Here is a 17,961-nt window from a genome sequence, read left to right as displayed (position 1 = left end):
TTATTAAGCATTTATCGTCCAAGCACTGTCCTGTTGTGTACATACTATCTTAATTGCCACAACAATTCTTTTAAGTATTATTAACCCCACTTTTCAGGGGAAAAAAACCCCCATAGGTTTAGAGATGCTAAATAAGTTGTCTAAGGTTACTTAATCTAACCAACAGAGGCATAAGAGATTTGACTTTGGGTTTTCCTAACTCCAAAGACTATATTAAGTCCTAGAATGCTACTACATGGTAGCCTTGGAGTCCGTCAGTTACATGACAATTACTTCTAAAGTCTAATAAACTCTGGAGTAGAACTTCCAGTTAGCTAATGGACCTCTCTAAACTCCACACAGGGGCCTTAAAATTAACATGCCATCATTTCTTCCCTCCATTGTAAATCTGTTCCTCCTCCTGTGTTTTCTGATCTAATGTCCTCATAATCATCAGTGCCACTTTTGACTTCTCACTCTCTCTCACTTCTAGCTGTCCATAACATTCAGAGATTTTAACATCTAAAATATCTTTACAAGCTGTCCATTCCCACTGTCCCTCTTCAAGATATGGGCACCTCTCATCTACATCCTAATTGGTTTCCCTGCCTCTCCACTCTAAAGCAACTCCGCACACGAACTGCCACTTAACTTTCTGATCTGATTATTCTACCTTCCACTATTCTCTTATCGTCAACACAAGAGTGGTGCTGGCAGGTCTAGGCTTTTTAGAATAAGAGACTTCCTCATGATTTGGCTCCAACCATAACTTTCCTGTCTCATCACTTCTGCCATACAAGAAGCCTACAAAAAAGAACTCAAAGTTTTCCCACTTAATTTTAATCTTTGGCAGTTTTGCTTATACTCTCCCCTCTGCTTGGAATGATTGTTTTTCCTTTTCCATGTGGCAAAATACTAATTAACCTTCGGGGCTAAGTTCCATCATTTTTAAAGTTTTCCCTGACTCTATTGATTTATTTCCCCAGCCAAAGTAATCTACTCCTTCAGCATTTTATTTATTCCAAAAATAGTGAGCTCTTATCGTAACATGTCATGGTTAGTGTCTGTCTCCTCTGATGAACACTTGATATCTCAGGTATACTGTGCTTTCTTCACTGTCCCTGCACCCAACACAGTGCCCAGCCATAGCCAGTACCCGATAAATATTTGCTGAGTTGTTAAATAATGCAACATTTGGTGCTGCGACATTACACAGGTTAGCAATTCAAGTTCAGGTTTATGCAACACTCAAAAGAAAGCCCACATTACAACAAAAGATAAAGAGTGAAGGTTCAATATTTAGCAGCAGCATCTGCAATTTTCTCAAAATCTTTTTGTCAATATTTTTGAGTATCCTTCAAATAGACTCCTTTCCCAGCTAACATGATTTGTATATTTTACAGGATCAGCAGGACTACAAACATCACAGACTGCTGTAAGAGATAATCCCAAGGAAAACTGTGTCACGGAGAGTAGCTGGATAATTGCTTTGGGTACATCATTTCAGTACATTTCCAATAGAACGGCTGCAGCACATCAGGTAAATTTTAGAAATGAGGGCATGCACTGCTGACTAAATACGTAAGAGAAGCGCACAGTAGTGATGCATTTATCAAATTAGTACTGAAATCAGAGCTATACCTGCTTTTGGTTCAACTATAATATTTGCATTTTAAATAAGGATCACACTTCTTCTTGTCTAAGACTCTACTCTGAGTAACACAACTCCCATCCCTCCCAGGAAGCAACTCTGTTTATCAGTGGGATGCTGATAAGCCTGCCTGAGTCTTAACACTTTCCCTCCCGAACCTGCTAAACCTTCTCTCTCCAATTATCCCCTATCTAGGGACGTGTAAGTCGCTGCAATACATTCCCCCAGTGACCGAATTCACACTATTTTCTCAAACATATGACTTATCTCTAAAAGAAAGTTTCCACTTTTTCCAAAGATGAGATCAATCTTTTCTAAGTTTGTACTGTACTTAAAGTATAGTACCTCACAGAGCACCTGTTTACAGACTGCCTCATCTGGTTTCATAATTATTTTCTATATGCTTTATTTTCCCAGCTATACTGTTTTCACTCTTAAGGGGAAAAAGCCAGGTCTTTCAATGTCATTTGTAATCCCACAATCCTCCTCCCACATATAGCATAATACTGGGCACAGGCAGCGTATGTATTAACCACTTGAAGGACTGAGCTAAACGCTTGCTAGGCACTGATAAACGACTTATCCACAGTGTCACATATAATAAATATCTACTGTGTCTACTCTGTGGCAAGCACTTTTGCAGGTGCTGGAGACACGGCCCTGAAGGAAACAAATGTGATCCTGTCCTAAAAGCTATTATTGTCCAGAGCACAAGAAATATTGAAGTCTCAGTACTTGAAGTGCTACAGAGCAAGGTTATCTATCCCTGGCTCCAAGATATAAGAACCTCAAGTAACAAACATTACAGATCCTCAGTTGTGAAACTGAATCACAGACTTTTCGAACTGAATGAGAAGTTACAAGTTATTGTCTTCAATTTTCTTGCACAAATCATGATTAAATTTCAGTACAGCCTACCTTTCCACCGTTTCTAGGCACTGCCTTCATCAACGATCAGAAAAGACTGACTGACTTCCTACCTCCAGTACTTTCTCCTGAGCATGGTCACTAGGCTAGAGAGTCCAAGGCACTAAGAAAGCACTGGGCTGATGTTAAGCTGTACCCTATCAGGCTTATCCGACAATCAACATTTCCAGCCCACACGCTGAACAGAATCTGTGTTTTCTGCCTAGTAAATACCAAGCCTGTACTTCTTTTAAAGAAAATAAAAGGCAGCGCCTCCACAGTTACTTGGCCCTAATAATGACAAAAGTACAACATGGGTTAGGGATATAAAACAGCTGATTTGAGTATTTGGAGGAAGAACTAAGGATGTCTATCCACCCCTTGGCCTCAAAATCTGTAGCAACAGCGTGATAAAATGCTAAGCGCCGACAAGGCTTTCAGCGTGCATCAAACACGTGCACACAACTCCTGAAGTTGGAAACACCAGGCAACAAGTTGCCCGCCCCCTCTCCACAGTGACAGATCTCCTGCCCCCGGTCGTGGGTGTGTCTGACGCGGCGCGCGGGCACTGATTCACAACACTCTCCATAACAACCGGCTCCTCCTCGGAGCCCGGCCAGGGCAGGGGCGTTGAGGGGCCCCAGCAGGGCCCAACTTATCCGAACCCCAACTACTGCGTTCCCGGTTCCTCCTCGCCTTCGGTTTCGCGCAGCCTCGTCTCAGGCAGGATGTGAGGCTGCTCAGGGAGCCGGACTTCTCGGGCTTCAAACTCCTCGGCCCGGGTGCCTGGCAGGGCCGCCCTGAGGCCCCCCAGACGCCCCAGACGCTTCCAGAACTAAAGTCTCCGCCTGCCGCAGGCGGCCGGTTTCCGGAGCGCCCGCGCCCAGGAGCTGACCCTCGTCAGCCCCCGTCGGCTCTCCCTCCCCGCCCCCCGGAGTAGGCGGCTGAGGAGCGCGGAAGTGCGCGCGTCCCCGGGCCCGCGCAGCAGGTGCGGCCGGGCCCCACCTCCCCCGCGAGGCCCCGGCTACTCACCCCCACGATGTTCCTCTGCGACCTCACGGCCCGCACGGACGCCTCTTCCGCCCGCTCCGCACCCACCTCGTAGCCACCGCCCCCTCGGCCGCCGCCGTCGCCGCCGTCCTCGCCGCCGCCGCCGCCGCCGCGGCGCGCGTCCGCTTTCACGCACACCGCCGTGGCCGCGCACGCGCCTCTGCGCGCTTGCGTCACGTAGCAACCGATCGGCGGCCGGCCGGCAGGTTACACTGGTTCAGGGCCGGGAGGTCGCGTCCCGCGGCTTTTGCGGTTTTTCCGCATCCGCCCGACACGCTGCCCTCCGGATCAAAGGGCTCCAGGGTGTGGCTGCCCTGCCGGCACCTGGCTCCCGGTGAGTTACGTCACTTTACGTCACTGTATGGCGTCACCGATCGCGTCACTACAAACGGGGAGGTCCCAGTCGTGATCGCCCGGGCGCCTGTAGGGGAGACGGCAGGGTCTCCAGACTGCTGTCCCGTCTGGAGCGGATCCCATCGGCTACTTCTGCGAGTGCAGGAAAGATTTTCCAGGAACCGGGACCTTTGGGGCTGAGTGCAGGTTAATGTGAAAGAATGCCTAATGACACTCGTTAACTCCGCAGCAACGTGCGATGGACCCGGCCTTGAATTCCTCCGACTCTTGTTTCTTCATTTTATAAGTGAGGATAACAATACCTGTCTTACCTACGTTGTAGAATTGTGCAGCTAAAACAAAATAATGTATGCAAAAGTGCGTTTTAAAGTATAAAGCTCACTAGACTTTAAAATATCTTTATTATAAGGAAGGCAGTTAAGCAAGAGCAGTTAAGAGCATAGACTGTGGAGTCAGGGAAACCTCGTGTCAAGTTTGATCAGGAATGTTGGACTGTCAGTTCTGCTTAACCCTTGGGCTTACTGGAGGTCCGGGGTGTGGGGCTTTGGAGAGAGTGACTAGAAAGGGCATAATTCCAGCCAAAGGAAGCTTCCTGAGTAAAGGTATGGAAGTGAAAGTAGACTTGAGGCAGGGAGATCAGTTATGAGGCCATTGCTGTACCCCAGATAAGAAGTGATCAGAGCCTTAACCAAAGCTTTGGCAGAGGGAATGTAAAGGAAGGGACAGATGTGAGCACTGTTAAGGTGGTAGCATTGACAGCACTGACTGAGGGATAAATGACTAGGCCAAGTTTCTAGAATGTCTGGGGTAGGTGGTGGAAACATTTAACAAGAAGCGAAGAAAACTGAGTCTGGGTCATCCACCAGTTTGTAATCCAGGAAATCATATAATGCTGATGACACTGCCAGTAGGAAGATCGGATTTGTGGGATATGATGATGTATTTTGTGGGATTCTCCAGGAGCCTAGCAGGCTATGGTGTATGGGGTCACAAAGAGTCCGACACGACTGAAGTGATTTAGCATGCACGCATGCACAATGATGGTATTAAAAAATGAGCATGTTTGTTGGGGAAACATTCTACACTCATACACATATTACATATTTTATTAACAGATGTCACTGCACCTGCCTTAGCTCACTCCTTGCTGGAGCAGTGACTTCCTGATTGGTGAATTTAAAAGGAGAAACTGAATATGTGTAGCCCATCCATTTTTCCCCCCCTCTTAAAGGAAAGCTTCCATCAGGGAACTATCTTTGTGTTCTTCTCTGATCCATCAGGAGTGGAGCCTGGGGGTGGGTTGAGGGTGCTTGGTCCAGAGCTGCAGAGTTAATAAGCCTATGTAATTCGAGAGTTTAGCATTAGGAAGCTCTCTGTCCACAGGTAATATTCAATACCAGTTTTTTCAGTTGTAGTATACAGAATTACAGGTCCTGAAAGATTTTCATGCCCTTATCTCCAGAACCTGTGAATGTTACCTTTCGTGCCAAAAGGGACTTTGAAGGGTTTTGTTTGCTTTGTTTTTTTTTTTTTTTAAGTTGGTTTTTGTTTGTTTGTTTGTTTTGGCTGCACCACACATCGCACAGGATTTAGTTCCCAGGGATTAAACCTGCTCCCCCTGCACTGGGAGCTTGAAGTCTTAACCACTGGACCACCCAGGGAAGTCCTGCAGGTGGGTTAAATTAAGGATCTTGTGATGGGGAGATTATCTTGGATTATCTGGCTGGGCTGGAGGCAGGAGGGTCAGAGTCAGAGAGTGAGAGATGATGATGGAAGCAGAGGTCAGAGAGAAAGATGATAAGAATCTGCACTGCCGGCTTTTAAGATGGAGCCAAGGAATGCAGGTGGCCTCTGAAAGCTGGAAGAGGCCAGGAAAGATTCTTCCCCAGAGCCCTCAGAGAGAACACAGCCCTCCCAATACCTTGATTTTTAGATTTCTGATCTCCAGAACTGTAAGATAATGAATTTGTGTTGTTTTAAGCCACCAACTCTGTAGTAACTTGATACAACAGCAATAGTAAATGAATACATTCCATAATAAAGATGATAGTTGGTCCCCTGCCACATTCTCTTTCATTTAAAGAATGCAATTGATTAGGTTCTTTCAGAGATGACTGCAATGTGACTGTGACTTAATGGAACCTTCACATCCAGAGGGAAATAAACATCCAATCAACAGTCGAATTACACAGATTTGTGAGTGAGGAGACAAGTTGAGTTAAAATAGATTTAGAGGACGTTAATTTATAATTTGGTAATTTAAGTCCGGGGTGTGGATGAGATCAATCAAAACACAGAAGAAACGATAAAGAGGACCAAGGACAGATCCCCGGGAAGCACTAAGGCTGTGGCAGATGAACGGAAGCGCACAAAGCCTGAGGAAGAATGGCCAGAGAGAGAAAAGAACTAGGTGAGTGTAGTAGTGCCTCTGAAGCCCAGGTGGGAAAGAATTGCAAGATGGTCTCAGCAGAGTCAGAGACCACAAAAGGGCAAACATGTGAAGGGCTGGAAAGCACTGACTGGATCAGCAACACAAGAGTGATTGATGAGCAACAACTGCAGCTGAGTGAGGTAGTAGAGATATGTACTAAATTGTTGGGGTCTGAAAGGCAGGTCAGTAGAGTGGGTTGCCATCTGGACTAGTTGATGGGAGTTTGAGATTCCAGTCTTGGTTCTGGCCACTAACTAGCTAAGTAACCTTTGGCAAATCACTTAACTCTTCCACACTTTGGTTTCCCATCTCCCAAAGGAGATGGCTATGATCTTCACATAGATTCCCAGAGTCCCCTTAACTTTATATTAGACTCATTTCCTTATAACAGCACACTTCAAATCCTCATTTCACCACACAGTGAGAATCAGTATGTTATGTTTCAGCTTATGACCAGAAACTATGGATATGGATATGATACAGTTACTCAAGAAACTCACAGTTTGGAAGGAAGATAAACATAAAAGTAGGTAACTAATTGCCATAGTTCTTTTTTAAACAAATCAAGGTATAAATTGAATGAACTGTGACTCTAACACAGTATCAGTCAGTTCAGTTCAGTTGAGTCGCTCAGTCGTGTCTGACTCTTTGTGACCCCATGAATCGTAGCACGCCAGGCCTCCCTGTCCATCACCAACTCCCGGAGTTCACCCAAACTCAGGTGCATCGAGCCAGTGATGCCATCCAGCCATCTCATCCTCTGTCATCCCCTTCTCCTGCCCCCAATCACTCCCAGCATCAGGGTCTTTTCCAATGAGTCAACTCTTCGCATGAGGTGGCCAAAGCACTGGAGTTTCAGCTTTAGCATCAGTCCTTCCAAAGAACACCCAGGGCTGATCTCCTTTAGAATGGACTGGTTGGATGATCTTGCAGTCCAAGGGACTCTCAAGAGTCTTCTCCAACACCACAGTTCAAAAGCATCAATTCTTCGGTACTCAGCTTTCTTCACAGTCCAACTCTCACATCCATACATGACCACAGGAAAAACCATATCCTTGACTAGACAGACCTTAGTTGGCAAAGTAATGTCTCTGCTTTTCAATATGCTATCTAGGTTGGTTATAACTTTCCTTCCAAGGAGCAAGCGTCTTTTAATTTCATGGCTGCAATCACTATCTGCGGTGATTTTGGAGCTCCCAAAATAAAGTCTGACACTGTTTCCACTGTTTCCCCATCTATTTGCCATGAAGTGATGGGAACGGATGCCATGATCTTCATTTTCTGAATGCTGAGCTTTAAGCCAACTTTTTCACTCTCCTCTTTCACTTTCATCAAGAGGCTTTTGAGTTCCTCTTCACTTTCTGCCATAAGGGTGGTGTCATCTGCATATCTGAGGTTATTGATATTTCTTCCGGCAATCTTGATTCCAGCTTGTGCTTCCTCCAGCCCAGCGTTTCTCGTGATGTACTCTTCATATAAGTTAAATAAGCAGGGTAACAATATACAGCCTTGATGTACTCCTTTCCTGATTTGGAACCAGTCTGTTGTTCCATGTCCAGTTCTAACTGTTGCTTCCTGACCTGCATATAGGTTTCTCAAGAGGCAGGTCAGGTGGTCTGGTATTCCCATCTCTTTCAGAATTGTCCACAGTTTATTGTGATCCACAAAGTCAAAGGCTTTGGTATAGTCAATAAAGCAGAAATAGATGTTTTTCTGGAACTCTCTTGCTTTTTCCATGATCCAGCGGATGTTGGCAATTTGATCTCTGCTTCCTCTGCCTTTTCTAAAACCAGGTTGAACATCAGGAAGTTCACGGCTCACATATTGCTGAAGCCTGGCTTGGAGAATTTTGAGCATTACTTTACTAGCATGTGAGATGAGTGCAATTGTGCGGTAGTTTGAGCATTCTTTGGCATTGCCTTTCTTTGGGATTGGAATGAAAACTGACCTTTTCCAGTCTTGTGGCCACTGCTGAGTTTTCCAAATTTGCTGGCATATTGAGTGTAGCACTTTCACAGCAGCATCTTTCAGGATTTGAAATAGCTCAAGTGGAATTCCATCACCTCCACTAGCTTTGTTCGTAGTGATGCTTTCTAAGGCCCACTTGACTTCACATTCCAGGGTGTCTGGCTCTAGGTGAGTGATCACACCATCATGATTATCTGGGTCGTGACACAGTATACTACATACTATATTAGAATTCTGTATGAAGTGACATGAGGGATATATAAAGTAATACAGATGAGGGAGCAATCATTTTTGCCAAATGGAAATCAAGGTGTTACATTTACCTACTCTCAGGTGGACAGTGTGCCTCAGAAATGACATAACCAGAACCATAAGGCATTTCCATGGTGATTTTAAAAAAAAGAGGAATTGTGCTAATCCACCACTGATCATTTAACATTACTTCTGGATAGCTTTGTTGTGATTGGAATGGATACTTATATACAATTACTTCTGAACTTAAGTATACCATTTAATTGGAGAAACGGACGTGTAAAAATTGAATGCAAGAGTAATTTATTTACTTTCCCACCAGATTTAAGTGAAAATATTTATCTGTTATACATGCCACACTCTGTTCCATTTGCTCATCTAATCCTCATATACTATCTCATTTAATATCACAAACTTCAGCTTATTGTATCAAAACCGATATTATATCTCTGTTTTAGCAGATAAGGATACAAAGTTTAAGTAACTGGGCCAAGGTCTTGCTAACAGCAGTTATGTAATAGACCAGGCATCCTCTCTTTAGGAAACCTTCCCTCCGGCCATTATTTAGTCTAAGTGTCCTTTGTACTATTACATCATGGTGATGTTGTTTGGTTGCTAAGTTGTGTCTGACTCTTTGTGACAGCATGGACTGTAACCCACCAGGCTCCTCTGTCCATGGGATTTCCCAGGCAAGAATACTGGAGTGAGTTGCCATTTCCTATTCCAGGGGATCTTCCTGACCCAGGGATCAAATCCACATTTCCTGCATTGGCAGGCAGATTCTTCACCACTGAGCCACCAGGGAAGCACACTATTACATACTATGCACTCCTTTATTTTAGCATTTACTGTAATACTGATGATGACCTGGCTTCCTATGGACCAGGTACAGTTTTAGGAAGTTCTGGGCATTAATTTACTTAAGCTTCATAATAACCCTTTGAGGCAGGTGATATTATTAATCACAGTGCTTTATAATTCAGGACACTAAGGCATAGAAAGATTAAGTAATTTACTCAAGGTAACACAATGGTGATGGAGACGGATGCAAACCTAGATAGTTGGGTTCTAGAGTCCATGCTCTTAACCCCTAGGTTGCTGCCTGCCTTCATATCATGCATCCTCTGCTAACATTGAGAAGTTTTAGACATACTTTAAAGAACTCTCTAGTGCAGTAATTATTGGCTTATTGTGTGTGATATTGCTGTGTATCCCTCATTAAAAGACCATAAGAGAATTTTTCACTCTCAGCCAAATGCCATGAAACGGTTGACTACCCTTGAGTAACTGGTATGTTTTCTGATTATAGGTGATGTGTGTTACATAACTGGCTGTTTCCTCATTTCACTCTGACTGCCAAGAAGCTCTGAGAAATATGTGGCTCAGCATTAGTAACTGGAAGGACTCTTGGCTTCCATGTCTACATTCTGTTGGTTTGAAATTCTTCAAAATTAAAAGCTGGGGGAAATCTAAATTCTTCTGCATTTTCTAGATTATTGATATTATACATTTGTTTTATAATTAGAAAAAGTAAACCTTGTTTTTAAAAGAAAGGTTGCATCTTGGCATGCTTTCTCAGACTTTGAATCTGTGGACAAGAAGTAGTTTCAGATTAACTTCCATGAATTCAATGTAGAATCCTGCTGCTGCTGCTGCTGCTAAGTCGCTTCAGTCGTGTCCGACTCTGTGGGACCCCATAGACGGCAGACCACCAGGCTCCCCCGTCCCTGGGATTCTCCAGGCAAGAACACTGGAGTGGGTTGCCATTTCCTTCTCCAATGCATGGAAGTGAAAAGTGAAAGTGAAGTCGTTCAGTCGTCTCCGACTCTTAGCGACCCCATGGACTGCAGCCCACCAGGCTCCTCCGTCCATGGGATTTTCCAGGCAAGAGTACTGGAGTGGGATGCCATCGCCTTCTCCATGTAGAATCCTAGTCCCTATGAAACCAGGACTTCTGTGACCTCGAAAGTCCAGATCAATAGAATTGGTGTTCAGACAAATCAGAAAGTATTTCAAGTAGCATAAAACAGGCAAGTTGTGACCCTCCTTATTTTTAACATATCTAAATAACTTGAAACCACTTTTGGATTATTTGAAAATATTCTGCCTTGCTTTAGAGATAAGAAAGTCAGTCATCTTCCTTAATGCTGATATTTTATTATAATTAACTTTAATGTACAGCTGATTTTGTGGTTTAGCATTTATCAGAAATGGATGAAGATCACTTATTCTAAAACGAAAATAGGTATTTTGGTACATGTCTTGCAATTTAACTGACTTAGATCCAGTAACTCAATTCCAGATTCATTTCTTTACTTAAAGGTGTGTTTTACAAGGAATTCTTCCAGGTAGATTTACTGACCAGTTATTGATACTTTGCTAAAAGCCATACAGTTCATGGGAGTATTATTCAGATTTTTCTATAGCCAGAGTGAGCAGCTGATAATTTCTTCTTTGAAAATTTTTCAACCCAAATCTTCATCCTCCAACAGTTCAGATGCCTAAAGAGTGGGCAAACGCTCTACCCCCAACCAGCAGATTGTTGCTGAGTGGTATGTGAACATCTTGGGTTGCCAGGTTTTTAATTTATTCATCTCTTAATATTGGTAACTAATGTGAACATGGGTTAAAAAAACAAATGACTTGTCTGTGAGTTTGCAGACCCTCTGCCCTGTTAGATAGAACTTCACAAACTTGAATACTTCATTCTTCTTATTTTGAAGAACTGGGTTTGTATTTTTTGTGTGTTTTTTAAAGAAAATTCTAGACTGCTTTCAGGTGCTCCCTCTGTCCACCCCCATGAAGAGAGGAATGTTCCTATTTAGGTGAGAATCTCAAGGGGATGACTCACTGTTCACAAAAGGCTGTCACCCACCCACCATCTGCTGATCAGATTACTGAACAATATGTATTTGCTTTTAGTCAGCCTGGGTATTGGCTGGTCCATCAGAAAACTGCATCCCTGACCATGTTATCCTGAGTTCATACACACAGAAACATTTCTCACCCCCTTACCAGGAGTGTTTTACTGACTTATCTTTTGAATACTGTGGCTTCTACACACATTAAGGAATTCTAAAAGAAACAGGTCTACAAAGCACACTGCTGCATTTGCTGCAGAGCTATTGTGCACTCAGTCATTGATGTTCCTTATGGAAAACCCCACAGGAGAATTTTCTTTCAGAGCCAAGTGTCAGGAAATGCTGGTTACCCTTGAGTAAGTGATGTGTTTTCCTCACCGGCAAGCAGGTAATGTAACTAGATACGTTTCTTTTCACTTTTGCTGTCATGAAGCTCCAAGTCCATTCTTAGCTCAGCTTTAGTGCTTGCATAGGAACTGTGGCCTACGCATCTCTGTTCTAATTTATTCCCTGGTCCTTGTCTTCTATTTAAATTTGGGTTTTCTCTTACTCAGATTTATCTGTAATTTTCTGGATTGTGTGTATAATCACACTGGGCAACTCAGGTTGATCATGGAAAAGCTAGGGAAATGAGTGATACTTATGCTTAATAATGACTACCTTTTAGATGGTTGGATGGCATCACCGATTCAATGGACATGAGTTTGAGTAAGATCCGGGAGTTGGTGATAGACAGGGAACTCTGGCGTACTGCAGTCCATGGGGTCACCGAGAGTTGGACATGACTGAGCGACTGAACTGAACTGAATCCTTACTTCAGGCAAGAGTTAAAACTTATGGACCCAAATTTGTTTCTTTTTATGCTGAGTAATATTCCATTATATGTATGCAGTACATCTTCTTTGTCCATTCATCTGTCAGTGGATATCTAGGTTGTTTCCATGTCCTGGCTATTATAAACGGTGCTGCAGTGAACACGGGGGTACATGTGTCTCTTTGAATTAGGAAGAATCTAGAGCCTGTTAGGGGCTTCTCTGGTGGCTCAGAGGTTAAGGCGTCTGCCTGCAATGCGAGAGACCAGGGTTTGATCCCTGGGTCGGGAAGATCCCCTGGAGAAGGAAATGGCAACCCACTCCAGTACTCTTGCCTGGAGAATCCCATGGAGAGAGGAGCCTGGTAGGCTACAGTACACCGGTTGCAAAGAGTCGGACACAATTGAGCGACTTCACTTTCACTTTCAGAGCCTGTTATACAGAGGGAAGTCAGAAATAGAAAAACAAATATCATATATTAACGCATATATATGGCATCTAGAAAAATGGTGCTTATAAACATGTTTTCAGGGCAGGAATAGAGATGCAGACATAGAGAACGGACTTGCGGGCACAGCTGGGGGAGGAGAGGGTGGGACTAATTGGGAGAGGAGCATTGACGTATGTGTATTACCATGTGCAAAACAGATAACTAGTGGGGAGCTGCTGTACAACAAAGGGAGCTCAGCCTGGTCTCTGTGATAACCTAGAGGGGTGGGATGGGGGCGGTGGGGAGTGAGACTCTAGAGGGAAGAGATGTATGTATACTTATGGCTGATTCATGTTGTTGTCTGGCAGAAACCAATAGATCATTGTAAAGCAATTACCCTCCAATAAAAAATAAATAAAAACCATGAACCCTTCCATGCCAATAAGAATATTTTATTTATAACGTGTCCAGGGTTTTACACTAACTAAATAACCAGAACAATAAATTATTTTCAAAGAAGTTTTAATATTATTGTAAATCTAAAGAATGTCACTTTTAACTCTGCTTTTGTTCTTCTGAGGGAGGTATTAACAGATAGATTAATGACTGACAATCATAAATGAGATACTTCAAGTCCCAAAATCTCCAAACACGTTTCTCATAGCCTCTCTCAGTACGGTGTTCTAGTAGGCCATGAGGTAAAGAACTAGCTGCCCTATATCTAAAGCATATTCTTTGTTTTAAACCCTTTTCTATCTAATGTATTAGTGATCTGATTTGTATACACTGGTGTTCATATTTGTACACATACACTTCAACTGAAGGTACATGGAAAGATCCTAAGCAAGATTCATCATTGTCTTAATACATCTTTTATATTTGCTAAATCAAAGGTAGAAAGGTAATTGAGTACCCCCATGACTATTAGGTATTGTTCTCAGACACCAATGTGTCTATGATTTAATGTTTTAGTCCTGTGTTTATCTTGAGAAAGGACAATAAAGCTGCTTTGTAAGTAAAGACTTAGAATGTCCAGAAAACACTTTTGTAATCCTGTTTTGGCATTTCTTTTAATATACCAGGAACCTCAAAAAATAAATGGGAGTAGTGTAGCCGTATTTCAGTTTTTCTTTACTGGGTTATTCTGTGTCATGAACAAAGAAGATGCAGAGACTGAAGATACAGTTCCTGCTCTCAAGGGTTAACAGTCCAGAACTGTGCTGTCTAATATGGTAGCTTCTAGCTACGTGTGGCTATTTAAGGTGAATTAAAAAATCAGTTCCTCAGTCATACTAGTCACACCTGAGAAGCTGAGTGAGGCTAGTGGTTACTATATTGGACAGTACGTGTAAAGGACATTTCTATCAATGAAGAAGGTCCTATTGGATAATGCTGCTCTAGAAGTTGTGTGGGAACCATGAGGTAGAGCAAGGTGATTTCAGCCTAAGAAAGATCGTGTGTGAAGTATGCATAAGAATAACTTGGAGGGACTTCCCTGGTAGTCCAGTGGGTAAGAATCGGCCTGCCAACGCAGGGAACACTGGCTTGATCCCTGGTCCGGGAACTAACATCCTGTATACCACAGGGCAACTAAGCCCAATGCGCCCCAACTATTGAGCCCACACGCCACAACTAATGAAGCCCATGTGAGCACATGCTTGGCAACAAGAGAAGCCACCGCCATGAGAAGCCCATGCATTGCAATTAGAGTGTAGCCCCCTCTTGCTGCAACTAGAGAAAGACTGCATGGAGCAACCAAGACCCAGTGCAACCGATAAATAAAAAGAATGACTTGGGGGCACATTGAGTCCTGCCAGATTCTGATTTGATGGGTAATGTGGGAGTCTATTTTTAACAAACAACCCAGGTGATTTGATACAGAGGGTGTATAAACTACATTGAGAAAAACCAACCTGGATAAGTGGGAATAGCTCAACAGAGTGATTCTGAACTTCCTACCTAATTGGCATCTGGGTGCTTGAAACAATTAAAATTTGAGTTAGAGCGACAAGAGTGTTGGGACCACACTTGTACCTTGACTTACGAAGCATTTTCTACCCATTATGTGTCTGAAGACTTATATTATTTTAAATGCCTCTAATTTGTCATGTATATTTTAAATACCTAAAAAGGTATGTGGTAGTTTCAGTCAAGATAGGCTATCCTATGCAACAGCAAAAAATAACCCCGAAACATAAGGCTTACACTAGCAATTAAATTATTTACCCTCAAAGTGACAGTCACCGCTTCTACTGACAATTCATGCCAGAATTAGTCACAGAACCAAACCTTAAGGAAGTCTGGACATGCATCCTACTATGTGACCAGAGGAGAGGAGAACCAGACACTTGTGAGCAGCACTAATGATTACCCTGTGATGGTAAAGGAAACACGGTGATCAAACTACAAGCGAGGTGAGACCTCCAGAAACACACAGCAGGGTGGTGAATGGCAAAGACATAAGGGACTAGGATGAACTTTCAGGGAAAATTACTTGGTTTGGAGAAAGAAGCCAAGGTAAAATGACCAAGAACAGAATGCTGAGTTAGTGTTTTCTGGACGAACATCCTTAATTACTTGGACGTTTGATTCTGCAGAGAGGATTAAACATCCTTCTCTTCTTCCTGAAACAGATCTTATCCGAGGCTTAAGATTCTTTCTTTAGAGGCTGATGTAGGGCATTATGACAGAGACACAGAGACACATCGTGTATGATGTTACTATGCCAGAGAAAGACTAGGAAGCCAGTGGCCTTGAAGGAAACGTGCCTCTTTCTGAATCCGGGGAGAAGAATGTTCAGTCTGGTGGTTGCCTGAAAGCCCCCTTGTGTATCTCTCAATAAAGGCAGCTCTTGGAGAAGGCATTTATTCCACTGACACCAGGACTTGCCTGTTGTGCAGCTGCATCATTAGCTGAGGCTGAGAGAATCGGTGGATATGCAGTGTGAGGGAGAAATAAATCTTGTAAGCCACTGAGATTTGGGGGAACATTTGTTTCTGGAGTGCAACCTCACCCATACTAACTGATAGTATATTTATTCTTTCAGTGTCTATGCAGATGAAGCTGTTGAGATCCATCAGGCAGACAATAAATTTAGAATGAGAGATAAGGGAGAAATATCTGTTCTAAAATGCCAGAGGAACTTACAGGTGATTTCTTGATTAAGGCATAGAGAGGAGAGTATTTTAGGTTCTCAGGCTTCTTTAGATGTGAGTGGGCAAGAATGGGGAGAATTCTCTCCCAATATCATGAAAGGGGAGTAAAAATCACAGTTCAGTCAAAAGTCAAGAAATATTTCTAAAACTCATGACACATGAGTTAAGGAAAATAATCCAAAGGAAACAGAAGCAAAGGAACTAAACAAGCATTGCATAAAATAGGAAATACAAATTGCCAAAAAATATGAAAAAACAGTCATCATCACTTATAAAAAGGAAAATTCAAATCAGATGGGAAGTGTTACAACCTTCCTGGAAAGTAAAACTGTTGACTTCTATTAAAATTTAATACTTATCTATAGATCCTCATAGGAGTCTACTGTCCTCTCCCCTTAGCAGCACTATTTACAATGGGAAACTGGAAACTAGAAAGTCTAGAATGTTTAAATGAATTATAAAACATCTATACTATGGACTGTTGTTTTTTGATCACTAAGTTGTATGCAACCCTTTGTGACCTCACAGACTGTAGCCCACCAGGCTCCTTTGTCCATGGGATTTCCCAAGCAAAAATACTGAAGAGGATTACTATTTCCTTCTCCAGGGGATCGCCTCAATCCAGGGATTGAACCTACGTCTCCTGCATTGGCAGGCAGATTCTTTACCACTGCGCATACTATGGACTATTACTTGGTTATTAAAAAGAATGGCATCTATAGATATTGACCTTTGAAGATATAATTGATACATTATTTTTATATAATAGATTTATTATTAAGAGGGATAAAAAGTTAGTTCTAGAGCACCATAAGAGTATGATGTCATATTTATCAAAAATATTAAAAGGGGGAAATTTTAAACTTACATATTAGCATTCTATTGCTGCTGTAAAAACCCACTCCAGTGTTATTCCTGGAGAATCCCAGGGATGGGGGAGCCTGGTGGGCTGCTGTCTATGGGGTCGCACAGAGTCAGACACGACTGAAGTGACTTAGCAGCAGCTGCTGTAAAAATTACAGCAGCAGAAAGAGGGCTTAAAACAGTATACGTTTATTCTATTCTCTTAGACTTCTGGAGGCCGGAAGTCCAAAATCAGTGTTGCTGAGTTAAATTCAACATCTGGGTAGAGCCACACTCACTTGAATAGTTAGAGGAAAATGTTTCTTATATTTTCCACTTCTGGTGGCAGACAGCATTCCTTGGCTTACAGTCACATCACACCAATCCCCACAGTCATTTTCACATCACCTTTCTTGCTTCTGTATTTAAATATCTATCAGTCTCCTTCTTAGGACACATACGGTTGCATTTAGGGCACATCAGATAATCCAAGATAACCTCATCTCAAGATTCCTAACTGAATCACCGGTACTGTGACCCTTTTCCCATATAAGGTGACATTCACAGGCTCCAGAGATTAGTATCTGGACATGTTTAGGGCCGTTATTTGGCCTACCACAACATATTTATACAGATTTATGAACTTAGACTAAGGTTGAAGGATAAATATCACCAATTTTTTAACACAAGTTTCTTTCAAATGCATGTGGCTGGGGAAAGAGATGTTTTTGTATATACTTTGTTTGACTTCCTAAAAATAATAAAATTGAAAAATTTGGGGAAAAAAACAGAGAAGAGCAAAAACTTCAGGTAAATGCAAACAGAAGGGAGAGGTAGCAATATTAATTTTCCTATAATGGAATTCAGAAAGGGGGAGTAGGAGTGGGGAGAAGAGGGAGAAGGGGAAGAAGAGGAACAGACAACAGCTGCTGTGGAGGATTTTTAGTTGAAACTCACTGAATTTGATCTCAACAGTTTTAAACAGAACTTTAAAGTTGGCTTCAAGCTCAACATTCAGAAAACTAAGATCATGGCATCCAGTCCCATCACTTCATGGCAAATAGATGTGGAAACAGTGGCTGACTTTATTTTTCTGGGCTCCAAAATCACTGCAGATGGTGACTGCCGCCATGAAATTAAAACACGCTTACTCCTTGGAAGGAAAGTTATGACCAACCTAGATAACATATTCAAAAGCAGAGACATTACTTTGTCAACAAAAGTCCATCTAGTCAAGGCTATGGTTTTTCCAGTGGTCATGTATGGATG

General features: G+C 42.6%; 2 protein-coding genes and 1 long non-coding RNA gene across 9 annotated transcripts in view; 2 read left to right on the top strand and 1 right to left on the bottom strand.

The window, feature by feature from the left end:
* BTBD9 (BTB domain containing 9) overlaps nucleotides 1-3,767 on the bottom strand; it is a 410,213-nt gene extending 406,446 nt beyond the window's left edge. Inside the window, exon 1 of one of the 6 annotated variants that reach the window (XM_055571501.1) lies at nucleotides 3,635-3,767. The gene's annotated coding sequence lies outside the window, so the exon portion shown is untranslated. The other 5 variants (XM_055571498.1, XM_055571500.1, XM_055571508.1 and 2 more) reach the window with 5 other exon arrangements.
* Nucleotides 947-2,760, top strand: LOC129645947 (uncharacterized). Of its 2 annotated transcripts, none has more exons than XR_008711599.1 (3): nucleotides 947-1,075; nucleotides 1,383-1,519; nucleotides 2,566-2,760. It is a non-coding gene; the product is annotated as an uncharacterized LOC129645947 (long non-coding RNA). The 2 variants fall into 2 exon arrangements; XR_008711598.1 differs by lacking the exon at nucleotides 2,566-2,760 and adding an exon at nucleotides 2,263-2,394.
* On the top strand, nucleotides 2,834-12,013 carry LOC129647235 (uncharacterized). Its single transcript, XM_055574417.1, has 6 exons — nucleotides 2,834-2,842; nucleotides 3,249-3,435; nucleotides 3,525-3,920; nucleotides 5,527-5,612; nucleotides 6,205-6,350; nucleotides 9,901-12,013. Exons 1-5 carry the CDS (start codon nucleotides 2,834-2,836, stop codon nucleotides 6,247-6,249), a joined length of 723 nt encoding a protein of 240 aa, XP_055430392.1. The 3' UTR covers nucleotides 6,250-6,350; nucleotides 9,901-12,013.
* The last annotated feature ends 5,948 nt before the right edge of the window (nucleotides 12,014-17,961 follow it).

Source organism: Bubalus kerabau, chromosome 3 (genome assembly GCF_029407905.1).
Source record: "Bubalus kerabau isolate K-KA32 ecotype Philippines breed swamp buffalo chromosome 3, PCC_UOA_SB_1v2, whole genome shotgun sequence".
Lineage (NCBI taxonomy): Eukaryota > Metazoa > Chordata > Mammalia > Artiodactyla > Bovidae > Bubalus > Bubalus kerabau.
Note: the sequence above shows the minus strand (reverse complement) of the source record. Positions and strands in the feature narration are given on the sequence as shown.

Excerpts from the sequence above, each read along its gene's own strand:
- LOC129647235 (XM_055574417.1), top strand. Across the intron at positions 3,436-3,524 it reads GCGCCCAGGAGCTGACCCTC|GTGCGGCCGGGCCCCACCTC; the intron begins GTCAGCCCCCGT and ends CCCGCGCAGCAG. Across the intron at positions 5,613-6,204 it reads CACCCAGGGAAGTCCTGCAG|TCCGGGGTGTGGATGAGATC; the intron begins GTGGGTTAAATT and ends TGGTAATTTAAG.